The 23,061-nt window shown below is 42.6% G+C and overlaps 1 protein-coding gene across 4 annotated transcripts in view; it reads left to right on the plus strand.

Annotated features, from left to right (window-relative positions):
* bcar1 (BCAR1 scaffold protein, Cas family member) overlaps positions 1 to 23,061 on the plus strand; it is a 159,211-nt gene that overhangs the window by 126,863 nt on the left and 9,287 nt on the right. For all 4 annotated transcript variants that reach the window (XM_086208299.1, XM_086208298.1, XM_086208297.1 and 1 more), the window contains 5 exons: positions 7,776 to 7,925; positions 8,433 to 8,528; positions 8,937 to 9,296; positions 10,663 to 11,544; positions 11,683 to 11,772. In XM_086208299.1, coding sequence (XP_086064425.1) covers positions 7,776 to 7,925; positions 8,433 to 8,528; positions 8,937 to 9,296; positions 10,663 to 11,544; positions 11,683 to 11,772 — 1,578 coding nt within the window. The remainder of the gene's footprint in view (positions 1 to 7,775; positions 7,926 to 8,432; positions 8,529 to 8,936; positions 9,297 to 10,662; positions 11,545 to 11,682; positions 11,773 to 23,061) is intronic.

Consider the following 23,061-nt stretch of genomic DNA (forward strand, 5'->3'; position numbering starts at 1 on the left):
TGAAGCATGTAAATGATCCTGTGAGCGTAAACTGTAAGACGTGTTTGGTGTGAATGTGATGTATGAAGACAGAACGGAAGGTTACCAGTGATGGCTTTGGAAATGAAGGTGTACCAATGATGCAGTCTATGGACAGAGAGAGAAGTCCACCTTACCTTTGTGCACAGAATGCAGTGATGGGTTAATGCTCTATAGCCAGTAATAATTCTTAAAGCATCATGGTAGACAGTATCCAGTATATGCAACGTGGTGGAACAAGCAGACATGTATAAAACATCACCATAATCAAAAACTGGTAAAAACGTAGCAGTGACAAGTCTCTTTTTTGAAATAAAAGAGAAACAAGACATTTCTGAAATAGAAACCCAGCAACACTTTTAGTTTTTTTGAGAAATTTTCGACATTGGGTTTAAAATTAAGTTGATTGCCTAATATAAAACCTAAGTATTTAAAAGTCGATACGTGTTCAATTTGCACTCCTTGTGAGGTGTGAATAGAAGGGGCATGTAGTTTTATGTTGGATTTAGTGAAGATCATGAATTTGGTTTTGTCTGGATTTAGGACAAGTTTTAATTGCAGAAGCTGGGTTTCAATTTCCTTAAAAGCAAGTTGTAAAAGTTCCAAGGTCCTAGATAAGGTAGCAGCACAACAATATATGACAGTATCTTCAGCATAAAAATGGAAGTTTGCATAAGAAACATGTTTGCCAAGGTTATTAATATAGAGCGTAAACAACAATGGACCTAAAACTGAGCCTTGCGGCACCCCCTTGTGGACAGACAAAACATCAGAATAGAAACCATCAGCATAAACACATTGAGTCCTGTCAGACAAATAATTAGGAACCAATCAACAGCAGAGCTTGACAATCCAATATTACATAGCCTTTCTTTCATAATCTTATGGTCATAATCTTATGGTCTACAGTTTGTGTCCGAAGACATGATTCAGTGTCTGACGACAAATACAAATGAATGCAGCCATCAAAAGAGGGAACATCTCTAAACACCAATACAAAGAAAACAGAGAAGATGATAGACATGTATCTGAAGATGGGCCTCGTATGAATGCCAGGAAATCAAATGTACTGGGAGACAGACACATGATACCTCCGTGTTGCTAATGCGGTGCCACACAACAGATTCCAGTCTCTGTTGATGTCCTTACATTTAGTGAACAACTTGACAGTGTCTGAGACTGAAAAGAGGGACAAACTTTGGAAAATCTGACCATGGCTTGATTCATTCAGAGAAAAGTGCCTGCAGGTAGTTCCAGAAGAGCACAACTCTGTGGATGAGATGATAATTGCTTTCAATGGAAGATACAGCAGCATCAAGCAATACATGTGAGGCAAACCACACCCATGGGGCTTCAAATTATGAGTGTGAACTGGAATCTCTGGCATCTTGTGTGACTTTGATGTCTACCAAGGAAGCAACAATGGAATCCAGGCCAAATCTGAACTTGGCTTGTTGGGTGATGTTGTGATGAAGCTTGCTTCAACACTGCCAGTGGGTCAGAACTACAAGATCTATGCAGACAACTTCTTCACATCTGTCCCACTGATTGAGAAGCTCCTTGAGCTCGGTATCCATTATGTGGGAACAGCAAGGCCAGTCCACGTACCCAATTTCAACCTTGAAGAACGTACAGAGTGGACGTGAACCACAAAATCTCTGCTGTCAAATGTTATGACAACAGGCTGGTCACACTTCTATCATCCTTTGCTGGAACAGGACTTGTGCAGAAGATTTAACACTGGTACAAAGCCAACAACAAGTACATAGAAGTTGAAAGGCCATACATTGTGGGCAACTACAATCAGTACATGGGAGGTGTGGATTTGCTGGACTCATTCACAGCAAAATACAAGTACCACCTGAAATCCCATTGCTTGTACATGTACGTTATCTGGCACACCATCACACTTGCTGTGTCAACGCCTGGCTTCTCTACAAGCGGGACTGCCAAGCTCTCGAGGAGAAACCGGAACTGAACCTAAAAGGGTTCAAGGCACAGCTAACATCTGTTCTCATTCTGGTAAGAATCAATTTCTGTCACTTACCATTTGTCATACTTTTATATTTAGATGTTTGCAATGTTTCTTTGACATGTATATTAATTGATTTTGTTCTAATCAGGTGGACACAGTAAAAGAAATGCCAAAGAGAGGACGCCCATCTGCAGGTAATGGAAGCCCAGTGACAAGCAGCCCTGTCACTGGGAAGAGACTATCCTTGGACCCAACCAACACCGTACACAAGAGATCGTGTGGACACCTGCCACTGGATGTATGGCACGATCAGATCGGGCATTTACCCAAGAAAACATTGAGAGAGCGCTGCAGGCATTGTCTTAATGGGTACATCGACACAGAGTGCCTCAAGTGTGGTGTGTCTGTGCTTTTCAGACAGCAGGAACTTTTTGTTTTGGACTTTCACTGCAAGTGAACACAGCAAGTGCCTGCAAGCTGGTTGCCCTCCCTGGAAGTTTCTGAAAATGCATGGTTTTCATTTCTTAAAATAAAATCTATTATTCATAAAAACATTACTGATGTTGTTATTATAATAAATATTATATGGTTTACTGGGTCAAGGTAATAAGAAACAAGCATGTAAATAAACCCTTTGTTGTTTTACTGAAGGCAAAGCATGTGGAACATGTTGTTTAGACAATGAGTACAAATGGCCTATGGAGAATTTTGCTACCCTGTTGACCCAATTACGTTTCTATAAAACCTTATCAAAATATGAAAAATTTGCAAACTCTTCATTTTCATCTACAAATGCCCCCTACAACACCATTTGACAGGTTGAAAATGTCAGGTATTTCTATATCTGGGTCTTACAGGGTTAAAGTAAGTTTGAAGCACTTATTTATTGAAACATAGTCTAACCATGAAGGTAATTGTCCTTCATTTGAATGAAGTCTTTCTCGTTTCAGTTTTTTTATTTAGTGATGACATGACGACATGGAGGAGCAGCGACTCTACTCTGAGCCTCTCCAGATTGACTGAGCTTCTCACCCTATCTCTAAGGGAGAGCCCAGCCACCCTGCGGAGGAAACTCATTTCAGCCTCTTTTATTCGCGATCTCATTTTTTTGGGTCATTACCCAAAGCTCATGACAATAGGTGAGGGTTGGAACATAGATTGACCGGTAAATCGAGAGCCTCACCTTCTGGCTTAGCTCCCTCTTCACCACAACGAACTGCTGGAACCTAACCTCTGTCATGCCAAAAAATCAATAAGCAGTAAATGGCCCAACTGAGAAGTGGCAACGAGATTTTATTAATGGCCGGGAGTACATGCAGAGCACATATCACATGGTTCTGGTTTATAAACCCTTGGTCCTTCACTCACTGTCCTTTGATTTCATCACACAATGGTGTATGTTTCCCACTACAGGGGGTGTTGCAGTCTTATTTACTGGCACCATTTCCAGGTGGTACCTTTGAAACACAAATGCATTCACACAGCTGCACATTCTGTGAATCTCAATGACCTTTTGTGATGATGGATGAGCTGAGGGGCTACGGTTTTACTTCCCAGACATTGCTTGGTTAGTGGTTAGTTGATTGAAAAGACACTATGGAAAACTTTACCACACCTCATTGTTTTCTCATTTTCCCCTTTATTATTTATTCTGTCCTCTTTATTGCCTCAAACACTCTCCTGTGTTTGTTTTCCGATCTAACCCTTTGCTTGCCTTTCCCCTCATCTTTTTCCTTCCTTTTTACCAGCTATCCCTTCCACTTATATTCACCCCAATCCCCTACATTTTTCCCCTAAACCTAACTATATTTATATCTATTCTCTTCACCCATAGAGTTATTTCCAATCCTCTTTCATGATGGATCTCAACTCCAACCACTGTTTCTCCCTCAACTTAAACCTTTCCTGATATTCTGCCTTTATTCATCCATCCATCCATTTTCTGTACAGGCAAGGCAAGGCAAGGCAATTTTATTTGTAGAGCCCGTTTTCACTAACAGTTTGTCTCAAAGGGCTTCACATGGCATCATAACAACATCCTCTGCCCTTAGACCCTCATACAGCTTATCTGTTACGCATCACAGGGGGGCTGGGTCCTATCCCAGCTGACAACAGGTCACCAGTCTGTCACAGGGCCATCAGGAGCAATTAGGGGTTCAGTAAAGCCCATTTCACACTACACAATTTTAAGCGTCGGCAACACTTGCGACTTCCCTCCCCCAAATCAGGGTGAGGCACTAAAGACCGCCGCAACAAAAGTAATGAAGTTTGAACAGCTCAAAGACAATGGACTGGGAGGTCGCATGCAATGTCTGTGACAAAAGTGGACATCTTGTACTGCTAGATATCCAGGACTTGTCGCAGTGACGTAAACGGAGCTACGCCAATGAAAGCAGACACCGGGGGGAAACGCAGAAGTCAGGAGTGGTGGCATAGTAGTGAACAGCTGCTCCGCTGTGTTTACCTGCTGGATGGCACCGCTGCTATGGGAGGGAGTGGCGTGAATGGGGTAGAAGGCTATTTTCCCAACCGGTCTTGCTTGGCAGCAGTCGCCACGTTCAGCATGTAAACACTGATCAGCTGCTTGCAGGTACGCGTTCAGTGGCGCTCAGAACGAAGGAGGAAAATTTGTGGATGTCTGTGTTTTTTAGAATTCCTGATTAGAATGGACTACTACTTTGAACAATATTGTTTATGAAACGCACTGAAGCCAGATGGAACTCCATTCCTGTCCAAAACGCGCCACTCCCTGACATATTAATTTATTAATTTATCTGAGGAGCCCGAGTGCAGTTCTGGAGGATGAAGCCCTGCAGAGACCAGCTGGGCAGTTGGCCACGCCTGGAGGGGAAAATCGTGTGGTCTGAACACTCCCCTCCGCAGACAAATCTTGTTGTGTGAACAGCAGCCCAATTCAGAGTCGGGAACAGCAGGGCGAGTCGCCAACTCGCGGACTTCACGATCTTGCCAGTGTGCTGCCATGATCGATCAAAAAGATCATCAGTTCATGTTAGGGTTCCCCGATTGGTGGGAGCTCTCAAGCATGACGTAAGGTCATGCACATGTAAATTGTTTGAAAAAGGAGTGGAATCGCTGCCTTTCAGAGAGTCTCGGGCACATCAACAAGAAGACTGATCTTATGGCAGAGGCCAAATATTATTGAGAGATGAGTGAGCAGCTCTCGCAGCAGAGCCCAGCTCAATTTTTATTTATTTATTTATGTTTTCCGGAGCTTCCATAATGACAGCCTGACAGGCAGCACAGTGACAAAATCAGAATGCAACAGGAAGGTTGTGGGAAACCTGAGACAACGCGGGTACACCCGGGTCGCTTGGAGGATCGGTAGACGCATGTAGAAATGCCGAGTCGACCCTTTCAGAGTGTCCAAACACCCGTGTTCATTCGCGTTTTTGGTGCAGTGGGAAAGGGGCTTTAGACATGGTCGCATTTTTGGTGCAGTGTGAAAAAGGGCTTTAGACATGGTCGAGGGGAAGTGAGGATCAAAACAGCAACCCCTTGGTTGCAAGGCGGTCACCCTACCACTGAGCCATACTGCCCTGCATTCCGTCTTTATTTATCATTTTCATTTTTTTTCTCTGTCTTCTCCTTGTTTCACTTTAGAGTATCCAATTAGCCTAGTCCCCATTTGCTTGTCTTTGGACTGTGGGAGGAAGCCTGAGTACCCAGAGAGAACCCACGCAGGCACAGGGAGAACATGCAAACTCCACACAGAAAGATCCCTTGCCTGAGCCGGGACTAGAACCTGGAACCTTTTTGCTGTGAGGCGACAGTGCTAACCACTGCACCACCGTGCCTTAATCTGATCTACCCTTTTCTTTTTTTGGACTAATTAAAACTATTTTAGTATTTAAAAAAAAATCAATTTAAAAAAGTCTTCAAACACTCAGTCATCTGTCATCAGTAAGGTTGAAATTTTTGCCAATCATGAGAGGGTGTTTTCATGTGCTTGCATGAGACAGACTGAGAGTGGGCTTGAATGAATGAGTCTACATGGAAAGTAAAGAAAGCTTTTTAAGGAATTCTCATCACAGCTTGTGTGAGACGTGTGTGAATCAATGGTTTAACTTACACACAGCTTTGTATTTAGAATGATTTGGATATCTGATACTCTGTTTCGTGGTACGTGTGACAAAATACTTATTGTTTAATTTGTAATCTTGCATTTCCACATGTTTGACAACCAGTCAGTTACTTTTTCTATGATAGGGCTCACAAACATAGAGTGGTTGTTTAGCAACCAAAGGGTTGCCGTTTCGATCCTCATTTCCCCCGGTGACCATGTTGAAGTATCCTTGAGCAAGATACTGAACCCCTAATTGCTCGTGATGGCCCTGTGATGGACTGGCAACCCATCCAGGGTGTACCCCGCCTCTCGCCTATTGTCAGCTGGGATAGCCCCCCCCCCCCCTTAACACATAAGCAGTATAGAAAATGGATGGATGGATGGATGGGCTCACAAACACTGTTATCTAGGTGGAGTTTTGGTGCAGGTAGGTAGATTTTGCCAACATTAAGATTTTCAGTAAGTTCTTCACCATTGTGAGTAAGATAGTGGAAATGGAGATATCAGTAAATGGACAAATAAAATGAGACAGATAAAATTGACTGGAATGTGAATCGTGACATATATATGTAGGTACAAGTCCAAAGCACATCACCGTACATCGTAGACTACAGGCATGCTTCTGGTCATCCGGGCACAAGTGTATGCTCTGGTAGCAACCCTTTGTGTGTGTGTGTGTCTGTGTGTGTGTGTGTGTGTGTGTGTGTCTGTGGTGTTTCACAGCTGTTATGCTTTCCCAGGCTAGCTGGTTGACTCTGCACTCAAATCATTTAACAGTTTGAACAGGCATACAATAGGGCAGCCTGGTTCCCACAGCAACTAAAACAGGACCCTGTATTGTTTGTGATGTGTGTGTGAGAGAGTGTGTGAGTGCACCTGTTTTTTGTAACCTATTGGAGACCTTTTTTGGTACAAACAACTTCATAGGACCCCTGGTCTTCATGGAGCCCAAAGATCAATCCTAATGTGGCGCAATGTAGTTCCTTGTTAAAGTAGTTGGAGTCAATGTCGGAATCAGGCAGGCATCAATACATAAACATTAGAATTAGGATTAGGGCTTGGGTTAGGCTGTCCTCATGAATGGAAGTCAATGGGATGTACTTATAATGATGGCAAACCTGTGTATGTGTGTGTGTGTGTGTGTGAGAGAGAGAGAGAGAGTGTGAGTGTCTTAATAAATAACCCTTTCCCATTGCACATACCACAAATTGTCAGAAGAGCACTGGATTGTGCATCTAAGGCTTTCATACAGTCTTAGCAGCTGTAGTTACAGCAGCTGGAGGACAGTAAAAGCATCTCTCTTGTATTTGTAAATCTTATCAGTTTTACAAACTGAACACTGACTGAAGGAAGTTATAACTCACTGGCTTATAACAGATGGGTTGAATTTGTCGTTGAGATGGCAAAAAGCTGTGAAATTTCCTGGCCCTACCAGCTTTTATTCCTCCACATTGTTGATAGTGAGGTGCTCGAAGCCAAGTGCAAATTTCTGCATTCACTCTGGTTTTGTATTCCCATCAATGCTGATCAGAGCCAAGTTGATAAATACCTGTGTCTTTGTTTAAACAGATTTGATAAGGTGAACAGATCCATTGCTTTTTTCGTGGTGTGTGGCTGTTGATGAATGTGAAAATCAAGGGTGACTACATTTCACATAATTTTTGTCTGGACCCTCAATGCCCTTTCTGTCCTGTGTAGGTGGTCGTTCCTACTCGGGTTGGACAGGTGTATGTGTATGACACAGTGAAGCCAGACCAGGATGAGTATGACGTCCCACCCAGACATCAGCTTTTGACCCAGCAAGACGTATACGACGTTCCACCCACCCGCCAGCAGTATAACACACAGGTCAGGGCAGCTCTGTGTTTTATGTATGTGTGTGTGTGGGTGTGTGTTCTCGTGACATATATCATGACATATATCGATTCATGCTGGATGAATCCAAACTTTAAAGTGACAATCATATCATTCATTTCAATCATCAAAACACTTATCAGAATGACATATAGGCTTTGTAACAAGAGGTCAATGTTTGATTTCAATTTGCATCAGCAATCATTTATGGTGAACAGTGTTTATGAGTTGTTAAGAAAAAAGACCATTAACTCTCTGAATTTTCAGTCCAATGCAACTAGGGATGAGCTAGATACTTGAATGAAATAAGTCTATTGTTCAGCACCAAGTTAATATAAAGGCCCGTGTGTGTGTGTGTGTGTGTGTGTGTGTGTGTGTGTGTGTGTGTGTGTGTGTTTCTGCGTGTTTGTGTGTCCGCGTCTGTGCGCACATGTGCATGCCTGTACACTTCACAGCTGAATAAATTTAGGAATGTGAATGTCTGTTTTCCTCTGTACTTAGGTATATGACACTCCTCCCATGGTGGTGAAGGGGCCCTCTAGTGTTCAAACTGTATATGACACCCCAGCAAGCACAGAAAAGCACACACAGCCAATGGTAAGAAAGCTTCTATTGTAGCCTAGTATACGATGTATGCGTTGAATCTATGCCTGTTCTTTTTTTCTGAATCACTGGTGTTCCAGTATTTGCTTGCAGGATTATGTAAATAGTTAACACTTTCAGCAATAGGGAGGCCACCTGTGTCCTCCTGCTAACAAACAAACCTCCATCAAAACTGAAAACTGGCAACAACCAGACAAAAAATTGTGCAGAATATGCCAGCCAATAAGTTTTCCAGTGAAAAATGTTCTGAGGAAAAAGAAAAATGCCACAACATTGGCTTGTCAACTTGGCTTGGGCTCCAACAGCCACCAAGTTTTTTGGGAAAAAAAAAACGGACTGGCATTTTTTTGCATGACCTTGTTTGTGGAAAGGAATAATAACTTAAGATTTCTCCCTCTCTAGGTCTATGATTTTCCCCCTTCTGTCAGCAAAGATGTCCCTGACACTCAGCCCATCAGGGAGGAGACCTACGATGTACCCCCTGTCTTTGCCAAACTCAAACCCCAAGCCCTCACACCCCCAGGCCGGTATATGCATGACAACTTAAATGACGATGATGACGAGCCGCCGATTCCTGAGGATGTGTATGACGTCCCACCCCCCATTGTAACAGACAAAGTTAGCCAGGCTGCCCAGGAGATCTATGACATCCCGGCAAGCCTGCGGGCTGGAGGTCACCCCGCCCAAGATGTTTATGACTTCCCAAGAGAACGAGAGGAGATGGGGGGGGGGGACCAGTATGTTTATGATGTCCCACCACAGGTAGGAGAGTCAAGGGAGCAGAAACGCATGCTACACTTAAAATATACCAGCTTGACAAATGGTTTCAGGTCAAATTTAAGAAGGAAACTCTGATACAGAAGGTAGTGATGTAATATAAGTGTGTCTTCAGTCATTAGTCGTTTTCTCTGTGGCATGTAAAAATGAATATGATGCTATATTCTCAAACAGTGGTTCTCAAATGTTTTAAACCAAGTACCACCTCAGGAAAAAATTGGCCTCCCAAGTACCACCATTATCACCAAAGTTGAAAATACAGGAGTATAGCCCACTCTATTTAGCTACAGACAACTTGTGTAGACTCAGGTTTATTTATGTATCCATTTATTTCCATTATTTATTTCCTGTTTACCAATGTCAGCCAAAATGTGTGAAGCTGGCATCTCTGCCATTCAACTGTTATAGTCTAATGTGCAGACCTCTCTGTCATACACAGTCAAGTACAGCAAGTTAAAAAAAAAAAAAGCTATTTCACGCTCACACACAAACTGGCTGGCATGATGGTGAGCATTGTCAGCCACACAAGTCACAGTCCAAATGCGATGTGACCTTGATCGTGACAAGAGTATAAGGATATGTTGTTGTGAAAAAAACATGGAGTCCTTCAATATTTTGTGTTTTCTCAGAAAAAAATCCAGGGGTTTGTCTTTTAGCCCAGGGTTTTTGGTTAGGAGGTGCCATCTGAGATGTGCTGGTTTCTTGAAATCATTGCTAAGAACTTCACATACCACACACTGGGGAGTCAGCTCTTCCTCAATTCAACTGAATCCAAATTGCAGATAACTTGGGTCATATTGCCTTATCATCTTGTATCATTTGTTCCTCACATTAGCAGGTGTTGTAAACATGTTCACGTAGCGATCTGACACAAAAATGTTTCCATGAGGAAACAACCTGAACTGAATTATTATTCAGGTTATGGATCTTCATTTACTTTTGATATTATTTTTAGTTTTGAGATGTTTTTAACTTGTTTAATTTTCCCCAAAATATATTTCTTGGATTCCTCTGTATACTATGCCAGGTAGTTCGCTTACCACTCCAAAGTTTTAGAACCAGTGTTTGAGAACAAACTCATGCAAACATCTTTATCGAAATAATACCAAAGTTGATTAATGCCATTCATGTTACTGTTGCCACTATCCCGCAGGCCTTCTACATCAGTGAAACCTAACCTTTTTAAAAGGATACTTTTATCATGTTTTGTAATCATGTAATTGCAGAAATTAATTGTATCTGTATAAGTACCATGAATACTCAAAGTAATTATCTCTTAAAAAGTCACCTTTCTGCTACATGACATTTCCGACATTTCTTTCGACTGCTAAGAGACTCTTTTGTGTTGTAGGTGGTCCGCGATGCGCAGTCCACCAGTGAGGAGCTTTCCATGTCCTTCAAGCGGCTCTCTGCCTCGAGCACAGGGAGCACACGGAGCAACCACTCTACTTCGTCTTTAGATATGGTTCCTGTGCGTGATAATGTGTCCTCCTCCTCATCTCCTTCCCCCGGTTCCATAGTAGGGAAACCCCTTATCTTGGACTTGGAGCAGGCCATGGAGCGCCTGTCTCGACTTCAGCAAGCTGTTGAGTCAAGCGTCTCCCTCATGATGTCTTTCATCACAGGCAACTGGAGAAGCTCTGCCCACCTGGAGGGTAACCTCCCAGCTATTCACCAGGCTGCAGACCGGGTGCGTGCCACTGTCCGAGACTTCCTAGAATTTGCCAGGGGTGCTGTGGCAAACTCTGCCCAGGCCACAGACCGCTCGCTGCAGACCAAACTGAGCCGTCAGGTAGGGAAGATGGAGGAGGTCTTCCAGAGTTTAGTTCAACACAGTCAGAGCTTAGATGCAATATCCTGGTCCCATTCAGAGCTAACAGCGCTGCCACCTGGTGGGGATGACTTAGATCGACTAATCATGACTGCACGAGGCATCCCAGATGACGCCAAGCAGCTTGCTTCCTTCCTCCATGGGAATGCCTCGTTGCTCTTCAAACGACACAACAGGCAACAGCAGCAGTTGCCACTTCCTCCAATCCCAGGGGAAGTTGGTGGTCACATGACAGGATCAGGAAGTGGGAGCTACCAAGGAGGGGAGAGGGTGAACATTCAGTCACGACCCCTCCCCTCTCCACCAAAGTTTACTGCGGCAGAAGAAGAGGAAGGTGTGGAGCGACCATATGAGACCACAGAGGAAGGTTGGATGGAGGATTATGACTATGTTCATCTACAGGTATAACCACTGGCATACACACTCTTGTAGTATACCATATACTTTCCCTCCACAAACACAATCTTTATACAACTGATTATGCTAATGATGAGATCATGTGTCATGGCTTTTATGTGTGTATTTTTTTGTGTCTGTCAGGGAAAGGAAGAGTTTGAGAAGAACCAAAGACAACTCCTGGAGAAAGGCAATATTATCAGACACAACAAGACACAGCTAGAACAGCAACAAGTGAGTGTGTGTGTGTGTGTGTGTGTGTGTGTGCGGATGCGCATGTGTGTTTTTTTCAAAACATGTTTGTTTTAACTATAGCACATACTATTACCTACTATTACTGATATCATTAAGTCTGCCATGCTATAGTTTTAAAGGGCTCATGATCAACATGATGGCCTATTACAATCATCTCCTTTTCTATGGACATCCCATACAAAGCAGCTAAAATTTGTTCACCCACTTTATTCTTGAGCTGGAAAAACTAGACTATGAAACCATGAACATTGAAGTTGAAAAGAAAATATAATCTACTCTTTTGAATAACAAAAAATAAATTAGAAGCAGTCAAGTAGGCATGCAGTCAGCATTTCAAAATAAGACAAGCTAATCCTTTATTAGTCCCAAAAGTAGGAGATTTACAGTATTACAGTCAAGTCAAGTCAATTTCATTTGTGTTGCGCCAAATCGCAACAAAAGTTATCTCATGACACTTTTTCCTTCAATGAATTTACACCCAACAATTCTCTATGAAAGTTTGCATATTTACATGGTGCCTGCTTGTGTTCTGTTCTGTTCTGAGTATTCCGGCTTCTTCCCACAGTCTAAAGACATGCAAGTGAGGACAAGGCTAATTGTAATAAATAAAATTGACTGTAGGCATGTCTGTGAGTGTGAATAGTTGTCTTTCTGCCCTGCAATGGACTGGCGACCCATCCAGGGTGTACCCCACTTCTCGCCCGAAGGTAGCTGGGATAGGCTCCAGCCCCCCTGCGACCCTTAATAGGATAAGCTGTAGAAAATGGATGGATGGATGGTTGGATTAATGGAATGCTAGATAGATATAAAACATCAATAAATATACAGCAATGAATAAGTAAGCATGCAAAATAAAAGATGAAGGTGAAAATTTGCAGTCATTCGAGCCATGGTATCCTTTGAGTCAAAGTCGACTGGACTTTTTCAGTTGACTTGAAGATCCTCCAAGAGGCCTCTCAGCTCCAAGTCATTGGTGGGGAGTTGTGAGCTTTTATAACTCTTCGTGGGTGTGACCTTCTACAACAGGCATCACCAAGGGTGACCCTGGCTGGGTCAAGGTTGCCTCACAGCAAGAAGGCTCCGGGTTCGAGTCCCGGTTCGGGCACGGGATCTTTCTGTGTGGAGTTTGCATGTTCTCCCCGTGTCTGCGTGGGTTCTCTCCGGGTACTCCGGCTTCCTCCCACAGTCCAAAAACCTGCAATTGGGGACTAGGCTGATTGAATACTCTAAATTGACCGTAGGTATGAATGTGAGTGTGAATGGTTGTTCGTCTCTCTATGTTGGCCCTGCGATGGACTGGCGACCTGTCCAGGGTGTACCGCCTCTCGCCCGTTGACGCTGGGATAGGCTCCAGCCCCCCCGCGACCCTTAATGTGTAGGAATAAGCGGAAGATGACGATGGATGGATATTATATATATCTTCATTGATAGTGTTTTTCTTCTCCCAACAGCTTCAGACTGCATGCACAGCTAATCCATTTAACATGGCAATCATTTGTCATATTCATAAAGCACTAGACTGAGCTGGACAAACCATTTTTAGCGGAAGAAAATGAGCAGACATGGCTTGCCTGCAAATAAAGAGATGATGCAGAAAACAGGACATTTAAATGTGAGTTGATGGTCCAGTATATGTTCATTCTTTCAGCAGCCAGTGCCAGTCCCATATGCTGTGAAGCAAAAGCAGGAATGGTAAGCATAACTATGAGACTGAACACAGATCCTTGAGGAAACGTGTCCGCAGAAGTCCAAAGTGAGAGAGCTCAAAATAACTGAGCTGAGAGCCTAATGACCAATCGATCTGACACATCTCACATTCATTTGCTGCACATCAATGTGCAAATTGAGGTGGTACAGTGGTGCAGTGGTTAGCACGTCGCTTCACAGCAAGAAGGTTCTGGGTTTGAGCCCCGGCTCAAGCATGGGATCTTTCTGTGTTGAGTTTGCATGTTCTACCTTTGTGGGTTCTCTTTGGATACTCTGGCAGGCATGGGTGTGGTGGACTCCACCGCCGGCACAAGCCAGCCCGGAGCACCTACCGGACCCCCACCACCGCGTCATGAATTCTTACTCTGTGTTGTACGTCGCTTTGGACAAAAGGGTCAGCTAAATGAAATTGTAGAATTGTAGAATGACACGAGGGGACGTTTCCTCACTCATCTGTGCGCCGTAGCAGCGAGAGGCACCAAAACCTCCTCCTTTATTTTAGTTTTTATTTTCTGGTTACATTGTCCCCTCATACCAGTGGACCCGTTCGTACTTTTAAAAAAAATAGTTAAACAACGGAGCGGAATAGCTGAGGGAACCTCTAGCGAGCTACTGCCCATGATGCTGGAGCTCATGCCTGTGCCGGCGGTGGCGATGTTGCTGCCGGTGGAGGTCTGAGAAGTTACTACAGATCCTTCTCTGGGGGGCAGTGGTGAAGCCGCCCTCCTCTGTTTCTGATTGGCTAATGGCAAGGGTCTGGCTGTCTTTATTGGTTTATAACAGCGTCATTAATTGGATAGTCAAAACTGAATCACAACAAATGCATATGCAACTTTTTTTTCCTCTCTCTTTTTCCAACTGACGGAAATCCATCTAGAGACGGAGAGCTTTAATCCCTGTTTTTCTTTTTTAGAAATTCTAAAAATGGTGTCCTTTCAAACTTGAAAGTAAATGCTTCTGGAATGAAAAGGAAATGTTCAGTGTTGGTCTTATTTGACAGACCGGAGTAGGCTATGGGATAAAGTTTGGATATTGTGCTTTTCTGACCTTTGCAAGGAAGAAATTTTAGTTACCAGATAGGGATAGACAATATTGGATTTTCGGCCGATATCCAATATGCCAATAATTTACAACTCATTTGGTGGATAACCGATACTGCTATGTCATTTTATTCATGTCAGTTGTTTTTAAACAAAACAATTATGATAATTGCAGCCTATCCTTCTACAATCAGACTTGGATAATGCTCTCCCTTAGACAATTATCACAAAACCCACAACTAGGGCAAATTTGGTAATTTTACATCACCTCTGTTCAGATTATTATTTATCTGTTATTTTTACTCACCTGTGATGTTGTCTTGCTTGTTGAGGCATGTTGCAGGAAGACATTTTCCTCTATGATTTCATCGTACATATCTAGAAGTGTTCCAGTTCGGGCCTTCTTCCTTGGTGGGGGACCTCTGGTTCCTGGCACCTCCATGCCGACCACCATTGTTGACGCTGCTGGATATTTCATTGACAGCATTTCGTAGAAGGTTGCGTACCCCCTCCTTCTTTCAGTGTCAAAATAATGATCTCTGAAGCTTGCATCCAGCATGGTTGCAATGACATAAACTTAGCACACTATCAAAGCGAGCACGGACAGCCTCCAGTCGTGTACTTTTTGCTGTTTGCAGCTGAATCAGTGCCACCACAGCTGGAATGACCTCTGCAACAGAAGCCTGTGCAGAACTGATCTCTCAGGTCAGCTGCTCAAAAGGGGCGAGAAGGGTGATCGTATTTCAAGAATTTCCAACTAGATCGCTGTCAGTGTTACTGGGAGATCAAAATCAGCAGCATACGCAACCAAAGCCCACTTCTGCTCCACCAGGCTCTGCATGATATAAAAAGTTGAATTCCACCTGGTGGAGATCTCTAGTTGTAGCCTTTTAATGGGCATCCCAAGCTCATTGTGTACATCTTCAAGTCAACTGCAGGCAAGTTGCGATGTGAGCTGTAGGCTGTGCGCCATGCAGGGCAAACTTCATTTTCCACCTTCAAAAGCAGTTGCGATTGAGCTGCAGTGTGAGATCCTTGGCACTATCCATTGTGCCAAAGGCTTAGCATGCTAACAGGGCTAATACTTGATGTTCCAATGTCCGAGGTTAAACTCACCCACGTGACATCAGCAATGAATGACTGGGGACTGTGTAGGTTCAGTGTAGTCCAAAAATTTGTGGAAAGCAAAACCTGTTATTTTATCGGTTAATAATGATCGTAGATATAGGCAGAATGGCTGATGTCCAATACTTAATTTTAAAGCCAATATCCACCAACACAATAACATGTTGATAATATTGTGCATCCTTATTGCCAGACCTATTTGAATTTTAAGTGATTACCCCTGCTTCACAGAGTCTTTGTCGAATGTGAGCTCTGGGTTTCATAGCTGGTCACAGCATGAGTAGCCAAGCCAGTATTAACATTTCTCCAACCAAGGGGAAGAGACATCCTCCTTCATGATGTGACAGGAGTGTCAGAGAAACTCTGGAGGATCCTTAACAAACACCACAATCAAGCCACACTCTGAGGCAGAGGCTCTCCCACCCTAAGGACAAACAATCAAGCAAAGCAAAGCAACATAGTTTATGTGGTCCAGTCCAGCCAGGATTGTACTTTTCCCTTCATAGGGGAAACAAAACAACCTCCTACACAAACAAATGGCACAGCAGGACCCCTTTCACACTGAAACACGCGGGTCAAAGCTGCATTTGCTAAGCATTTGGGCGCATTCAAACTTCTAGCGGACGCGTGTCTGTGCTTCCGCTGTGAGGGCTGCATGCCTGTGTTTTTCTCTCTCGTACACCATTGAGCTGACAACGTTATCATTACACATAAAAGTTTGCCGTGTCTCAAAATGCCAGTGATATTCCCATAAATCACTGTGTCCATACGATTCCAGAAATCTGCCGCTGGATCTCCTCTTCATCGCATATGGTGCGCAGCTCGCGGACTTCACAATCTTGCTAATGCACTGCCATGATTGATAAAAAAGATGTGAAGATCGCGAAACAAGTTGTTTATAATCACGGTCATGCTTGTGCAGTTCACGTTCCTGATTGGTGGGAGTTCCCAAGCATGGATTGATTCACCTAAGATCATACAAATGTAAGTTGTTTGGAAAAAAAACAAACAAACTGTGAAATTGAGTCTCGGGGACATCAACAGGAAGACTGATCTTATGGGAGAGGGCCAAAACTTTACTGAAAGATGAGTGAGTAGCTCTCACAGCACAGCCCAGCCCCCGTAGTTGGCAACAGGAGGCACTGTCTAGTCGCACATCCTGATAACACGTCACACGTTATGCTAGGCGTGTCCAAAGTCTTCAGTTTATAAATAACCTGCACCTTGTTGCAAGGGAAGCCGCGTTCCGTCATCCTCCAGGCCAGGACTTTCCCCGTTCCTGAAATGTTCTGGTGAATAACATCCATGACTGAATACAACAGACTTGAGTATGTCACTCAGATCCTGAAGAGATGAAATGGTTCTCAAACCGTTTTTTTTAACCAAGTACTACCTCAGAAAACGTTAGGCACTCCAAGTACAACCATTATGACCAAAGTTTAAAATACAGTAACGTCAGTGAGGGGCCACACATTCCAGCAAGTTAGAAAAAAAAAAAAAGTTAAATGTTTCCTTTTGATTGTCTGATGTGTTTATGAATTTGAACTTGTTTTCAACTGCATGTGCAATCTAGTTAACTCTGAGGGAAAAGATCTTCTTTTTTGACAATTATTGATTGATATACAATATATACTGATAATAATAAATAATGGTGTCTTTGATATCAGTGCTCTGTGAGTGACCCAGCAGATAACTGAAACCTCTGTTGGAATCACATTTAACAGCGCACAGTTGCTGACATGCAACAAAGTTTTAGAGTCACATGTATCAGAATGTGTCTTACCACCAGTGTGTGGAAATCGCTGACTAGGGTTGCCAACTCCATGATATGGAAAGAGGGGACAGGGGCAGTGGGGGTTGGGGGTGGTCACACTTTTATTACCTCTGCATAATGACAAGTTCACATGAACTTGATCCTTTCTATTTTATTCTGTATGAACAAAGTGCAAAGTTCCATTCTTTAGAATACAAAAAAATTAAAACAAATTTGAATAAATCATAAATAGAAGTAAACTTATTGAACGTGTTGCATGTTTTTCAGTAGTGTGAAACAACAAGCAACTACAGGTATTCTTTTGCACTGATTGTTAAACACTGCAAAATCAAGCCATATATATGTTGTCGCACACTGCTTGCAGCCATTCATATTCTTTTGCCCCACTCATCACTGTATTTTGCAAGCATTTCTTCTTCTTCTTTTTTTGCACACAAGCGAACTGGAGTCTGACTCAGTAGCGTCCATGATTTTTTTTTTTAATCCGTGCTGCCTCACAGAAGTATTGCAGCAACAGTATAAGCACTTCTCATTGAGTCAACTGTTATTTACATTTCCATGTTTCCCACATTTTGTATTGTAAACTGTTTTCTTGTCTGTAACAACATCTACTGCACGTCTGTCCGTCCTGGGTGAGGGATCCCTCCTCTGTTGTTCACCCTGAGGTTTCTCAGATTTTTCCCTGTTAAAAGGGTTTTCTATGGAGTTTTTCCTCAGTCGATGTGAGGGTCTAAGGGCAGAGGATGTTGTTATGATGCCATGTGAAGCCCTTTGAGACAAACTGTTTGTGAAAACGGGCTCTACAGATAAAATTGCCTTGCCTTGCCTCATTGGTTTACAACAGTTGACATCCCTACCTTAGACTGTAAAGCAGTGTTGGCATCTGTGTCACTGTCATTTATGCTCAGCTCTGTTATGATCAGTTGTTGTCTTCTGGTATCTTACTCACCCAATGAGATAACAGGGATTCTGTATTGTCATACTTGTGTGTGAGTGTGCTGTCAGCTCATTGGTCACAGAGGAGGAGGGCCTGGGAATAAGTTTACCGTAAATTTTCATATTAAGTGTTAATTCCATTGACATTTTACAGACCATTTTTGATTCTCACGGTAACACAGAACAAAGTCCATCCCTTTTCAACTCATTACGGGACGTGTACTTTTGTTTCCAAGCAGTGTTGTTTTCGTCACGCTGGACGAAAACGAAAATGACGACGTCAGACCCCTTTTTTCCATGACGAAAATGAAACTAAGACAAACGTCACCAAAGCCCTGCAAAGACTAAAATGTGACGAATTTGTATACATTTTCGTTTGATGAGAACAAGACGAGACTAAATTGTTAGTTGGTGGACGATCAAAGTTTCAAAACATCCGTTTTTTTTCCGCCAAGTATAACATGCGTGCAATGTCAATCAAGAGCTCAAACATCAGACTGGAGCCAGCCGTAGCTGTTGGTCCCAATGGCCACACCCCCATCATCAGTACACACGCACTAAAAACTCTCTCGCGCGAGCACACACATGCACACACAGAGACAAGTCTGGGCCTGTCTGCAGAGGACGAGACACACACCACTGCAGCAGCAGCGGTGTCAGGTGGTCGTAAAAAGAGGGATGATTAAAGCATAGCTTTAGTCTATGTGAGGCTCGCCCTGTGATGCATTTTCTTTTTTTGTATTAAGCCTAAAGTTTTGTGGTGGTGGTGGTTACACCTCCCCGTGGTGCAGAGACCGCTTCCTAGTGCTACATGCTAAAGCTGGAATGAATGGGGCTGCCAGGGGCCCCGCTAATGATGGCTCATTTACACCAGCCCTTCTATTAATTTAGCATGTTATGAATAAAACCCCTGTCCATTTGTGGACGGGTGGCAAGTGAAATGCTTTGACCCATGTTTGTGGGACTGGGAAACATGGTCGTCTTCAGACCTGTTGCTGTTCCCTATCGTAAGCAACACACGTGGATGCTTTAACCAATAGTAGCAGCTAAAGCCAATATGTAGGACATATGGTCATTCATATGGAAGTCAAGTGTGCTTTTATTTTTGTTTAATCTTATTTTACTGTGATACAATACTCATATTGTGTGCCAGTGTGTTGTCTGCATCTGCAACAAAATAATAAAAGTAAAAGATAGAGAAAGAAAGAGAGGGGAAAAACTCACCTTTGAAAGTTAGATCAGTTTCAGCGTGCTTCATTCCAATACCTGTATTGGCCTATTAAGTACATACACATATCTTTTATTTATAGGTATCTTTGATATTTGACTAAAACCTTTGAGTTTTCGTCGACTAAAACTATCAAGGATAGAAATGACTAAAATGTGACTAAAACTAAGAAGCATTTAGTCCAAAAGACTAAGACTTAAACTAAATCTAAAATGCCTGCCAAAAACAACACTGTTTCCAAGTAGGACAGTTGGCAGCCCTAGTGCTGATTCTGATTACTCTGTGGATGTGAGCACTAAAGAGGAAGCACGTGTTCATCCTCAAGACAACACAGGAGTTGGGAGAACTTCAGTTCATCTGAGAGCTATAGTTTTATGTGGATCTTTACAGAGTTATTTCAGGAGCAGGTGCTGTAGATGCTTCGGCAGTTTTCTTTGGCTTCGTACATGCACTGTGAATGAATGTAATCACTTAATGGTCTGACACAAATTATTACAAGAAAGACTAAATTTATTGTGAAGTATAATTCAGTTTATGCATTTTCCTGAAAAACTATTCACTGCTTTGAAAGCGTTCTTTGTTTTTAAATATTTTTGACTTTTCTCATTTTCAAAAATACATTTCAGGGATTCCTCCATGTACCACTTGAGGGAACACTGGTAGTATGTGTACCACAGTTTTAGAATCACTGATGTAATCTCTATCATATTTTTCTTATGTTATTAGTCTGGGATTAAAAGCAGAGGCAAAAGAAATCACAACGATTGTTCCTAACAAACCAACAAACCAAAGATGTTTGATGCAGCAGTGTTCAAAGCACCAGAGAATTCAGTGTATGATCCTTACAGTGACATGCAGGATGTCTTCTACAACTGGGGCAGTCTTCCCTAGCTTCAGGCTCAGGTTTTACATGTGTTCAACAATCTAACACAGCTGGACTTCTGGAGCATAGAGCTGATGCCATCAGAACCCACAGCCCTTCCTCCCCTTAATCCAAAGATTTTTGTTAAACATGTGTTGAACAAAGATTTGGGTCACATGGGGGGGAATAATGTATGTGTTGCGGGTCACAGGATGTGGAACCACAGCAGCAAAAGACAGATTTGTTGAATGAAAGTAAGGATGTGGTGTCATCTGCTTGTTTCCAAAGTTGCGTCTTTATTTATGCATTTTTTTTAGAGGTTGGTCTACATTCAATTACATAAATCACACGCATTCACATCCAGTTACTTTTACACTCAGCTATTCACACAATCATCCTCTGATAAGGGCATCAGGATCTCCACACTGCGGTAGAGTAAATAAAAGGTACATCTATCTGTCTTTAAAATCAGCAGCCATAATTATCATTATGTCATTTACAATACCTTATTAGCATTATTTAGACTTAGACCTTCCTTTCACCCCACAAAGATCTGCTGCAAAACTATTTCTGTAACACAGGGAACATAACATCATTGACTCATCAACTCTCAGTAACTTTTACATTTGAAAGGTGTAATGATGTGCGGGAGTCGAAATAATTACAAATATTGGCTTACAAATGAAATAATTAAAGCTGCAAACAGCGTTGTAAGGGCCTGAGCCCCTGCGCACCCGTGGCCAGGTGCCAAACGCCGGCCCGAATCCAACGGTGTAATTGGCAAATCCCTAGGCCTTGTAGTTGAGGAGATAGAAGCCTGAGTCTGATCAGAGAGTGAGAGCAGAGCTGAGAGCTGGCCCTTTAAGAACCCCTCCCCCGCTGCTCTCTGCTGTCTGTGTCAGAGTGGAGAGCAGAAGAGGATTGTGACATTTTTAGTGTGTCAAAATCAAATAGCTCTGCATATGTTGGGCAAAAGTGGAACATAATACCATATGTTTGTAGGGGTTTTTGTCAGGAATACAGTGGTGTGTATTTTTAGGCTGTGGGACTTTTAGTTTACATGTGAGAAGCGAGTGTTTGAGAGTATGCACCATCAGAGCAGACAGGTGCCCCATTGGTTTCCATTGTAAGGTGAAAAGTGTAAAAAGTGTCTCCCCCACTTTGAGGGCTTATAAAACCCAAACCGTTTACGCTACATAAAAACATTTAACAATTTTTAATCAGCAGAGTTTGGAGAGTCATATATGAAGTTTTGGAAGTGATACCATGAATGCCCTTGGAGGAGATAGCGTTTGTTCGGGGCGCAAAATTGTCCAAAATTGGACATTTGTGTCCAAATTGTGGACGTACTGTTAGAGTTAGGTCAGGGATGTCTGTGTATGATTTGTCTGTCTTGATGAGACTAATAAAACAGTGTTGGTCCCATGTCTGTAGGACATTCCTACAGGCCGTGGCATGGTTTTTTGTGTATGTAGGTGGCGCTATTGAGTAGAGCGTTGTTTTTTCTTTGTAATTATCAAATTTTTTATCGCACCCGATGTGTGTACCAAATTTGGTGACTTTTCGAGCATGTTTATGGGGTCAAATTAACTTTTGAAGTGGCAAGTGTGCCGAGCAAACACGATAGGGTCTTCGCCCCGGAGTACCTCCGGGCTCAGGCCCTAATAAATATAAGCGACCTGCCTTCAAGACATGGTTCAGGGTCAGTACATAAACACAAACACAAGGCGACCTGCCTGTCAGACAACGCCCAGGGTTTTGACCCTCCAAATCCACGATCCAGGTACCCCGCTCTTTTACTGATAGCGGCCAAGTTTCACCACCAAAAAAAGCTAACACATACCGCTCACAATTATACACAATCACTGAGTAAAATCTACCCACATCAGACGGAAACCTGCCGATTCAAACTTGGGAACATTTAAACAAAACTGACCTGTTTGGGACAGATTGTTCCCAAAGTTGCGTCTGAGGTGGGAGCGGAAGAACCCCCCCCCCCCAACACAACTCAGGGCATCCCCCTCTGCGTAACTATGGTTCCACCTGAATATTACATCCTATTTTATTTATGTATTTACGATTAAACATGAGGGAAAAATACATATTGTCATCACATGAATTATAAGAGCACGTATTTAATGAAAGATTTAAAGACAACAAACAAAAAATGGCCATAAAGTTCACATCAAACTCAAAAGTGGTGTCAACATTTTTGGGTGCACCACATATGCACAAACCCAAATCTCCTTTTGAGAAAACAGGGTTTTTCAGCCAGAAATACTGAGAAAATAAATACACAATTACATTGATCCAAAACCTTTTTGTAAGTGAGACATGTACAAAATGTTTCTCTCCACTTTTTAAATTATTTGAATAATGTACCATGCTTAGTTTTGAAGATATCTTCATTCCTAAATTGTGTTCATATGACACAAAGCAAAATTTTGCCTCACTTCACTCTCAAGAGTTGAATATTTTCACCTTAGTGCCACTGATATATTTGAAAGCAAGAGAGCTAAATTCATGTGAATGTGATCTTGAGATCACACAGTGAACACACAATCCTTGGCTTTTGCTTGTGCAAAGATTTGCCTTG

Source organism: Aulostomus chinensis, chromosome 7 (assembly GCF_037954235.1).
Source record: "Aulostomus chinensis isolate RoL2024-O1b breed Wild chromosome 7, RoL_Achi_v1.0, whole genome shotgun sequence".
NCBI classification, from domain to species: Eukaryota; Metazoa; Chordata; class Actinopteri; order Syngnathiformes; family Aulostomidae; genus Aulostomus; species Aulostomus chinensis.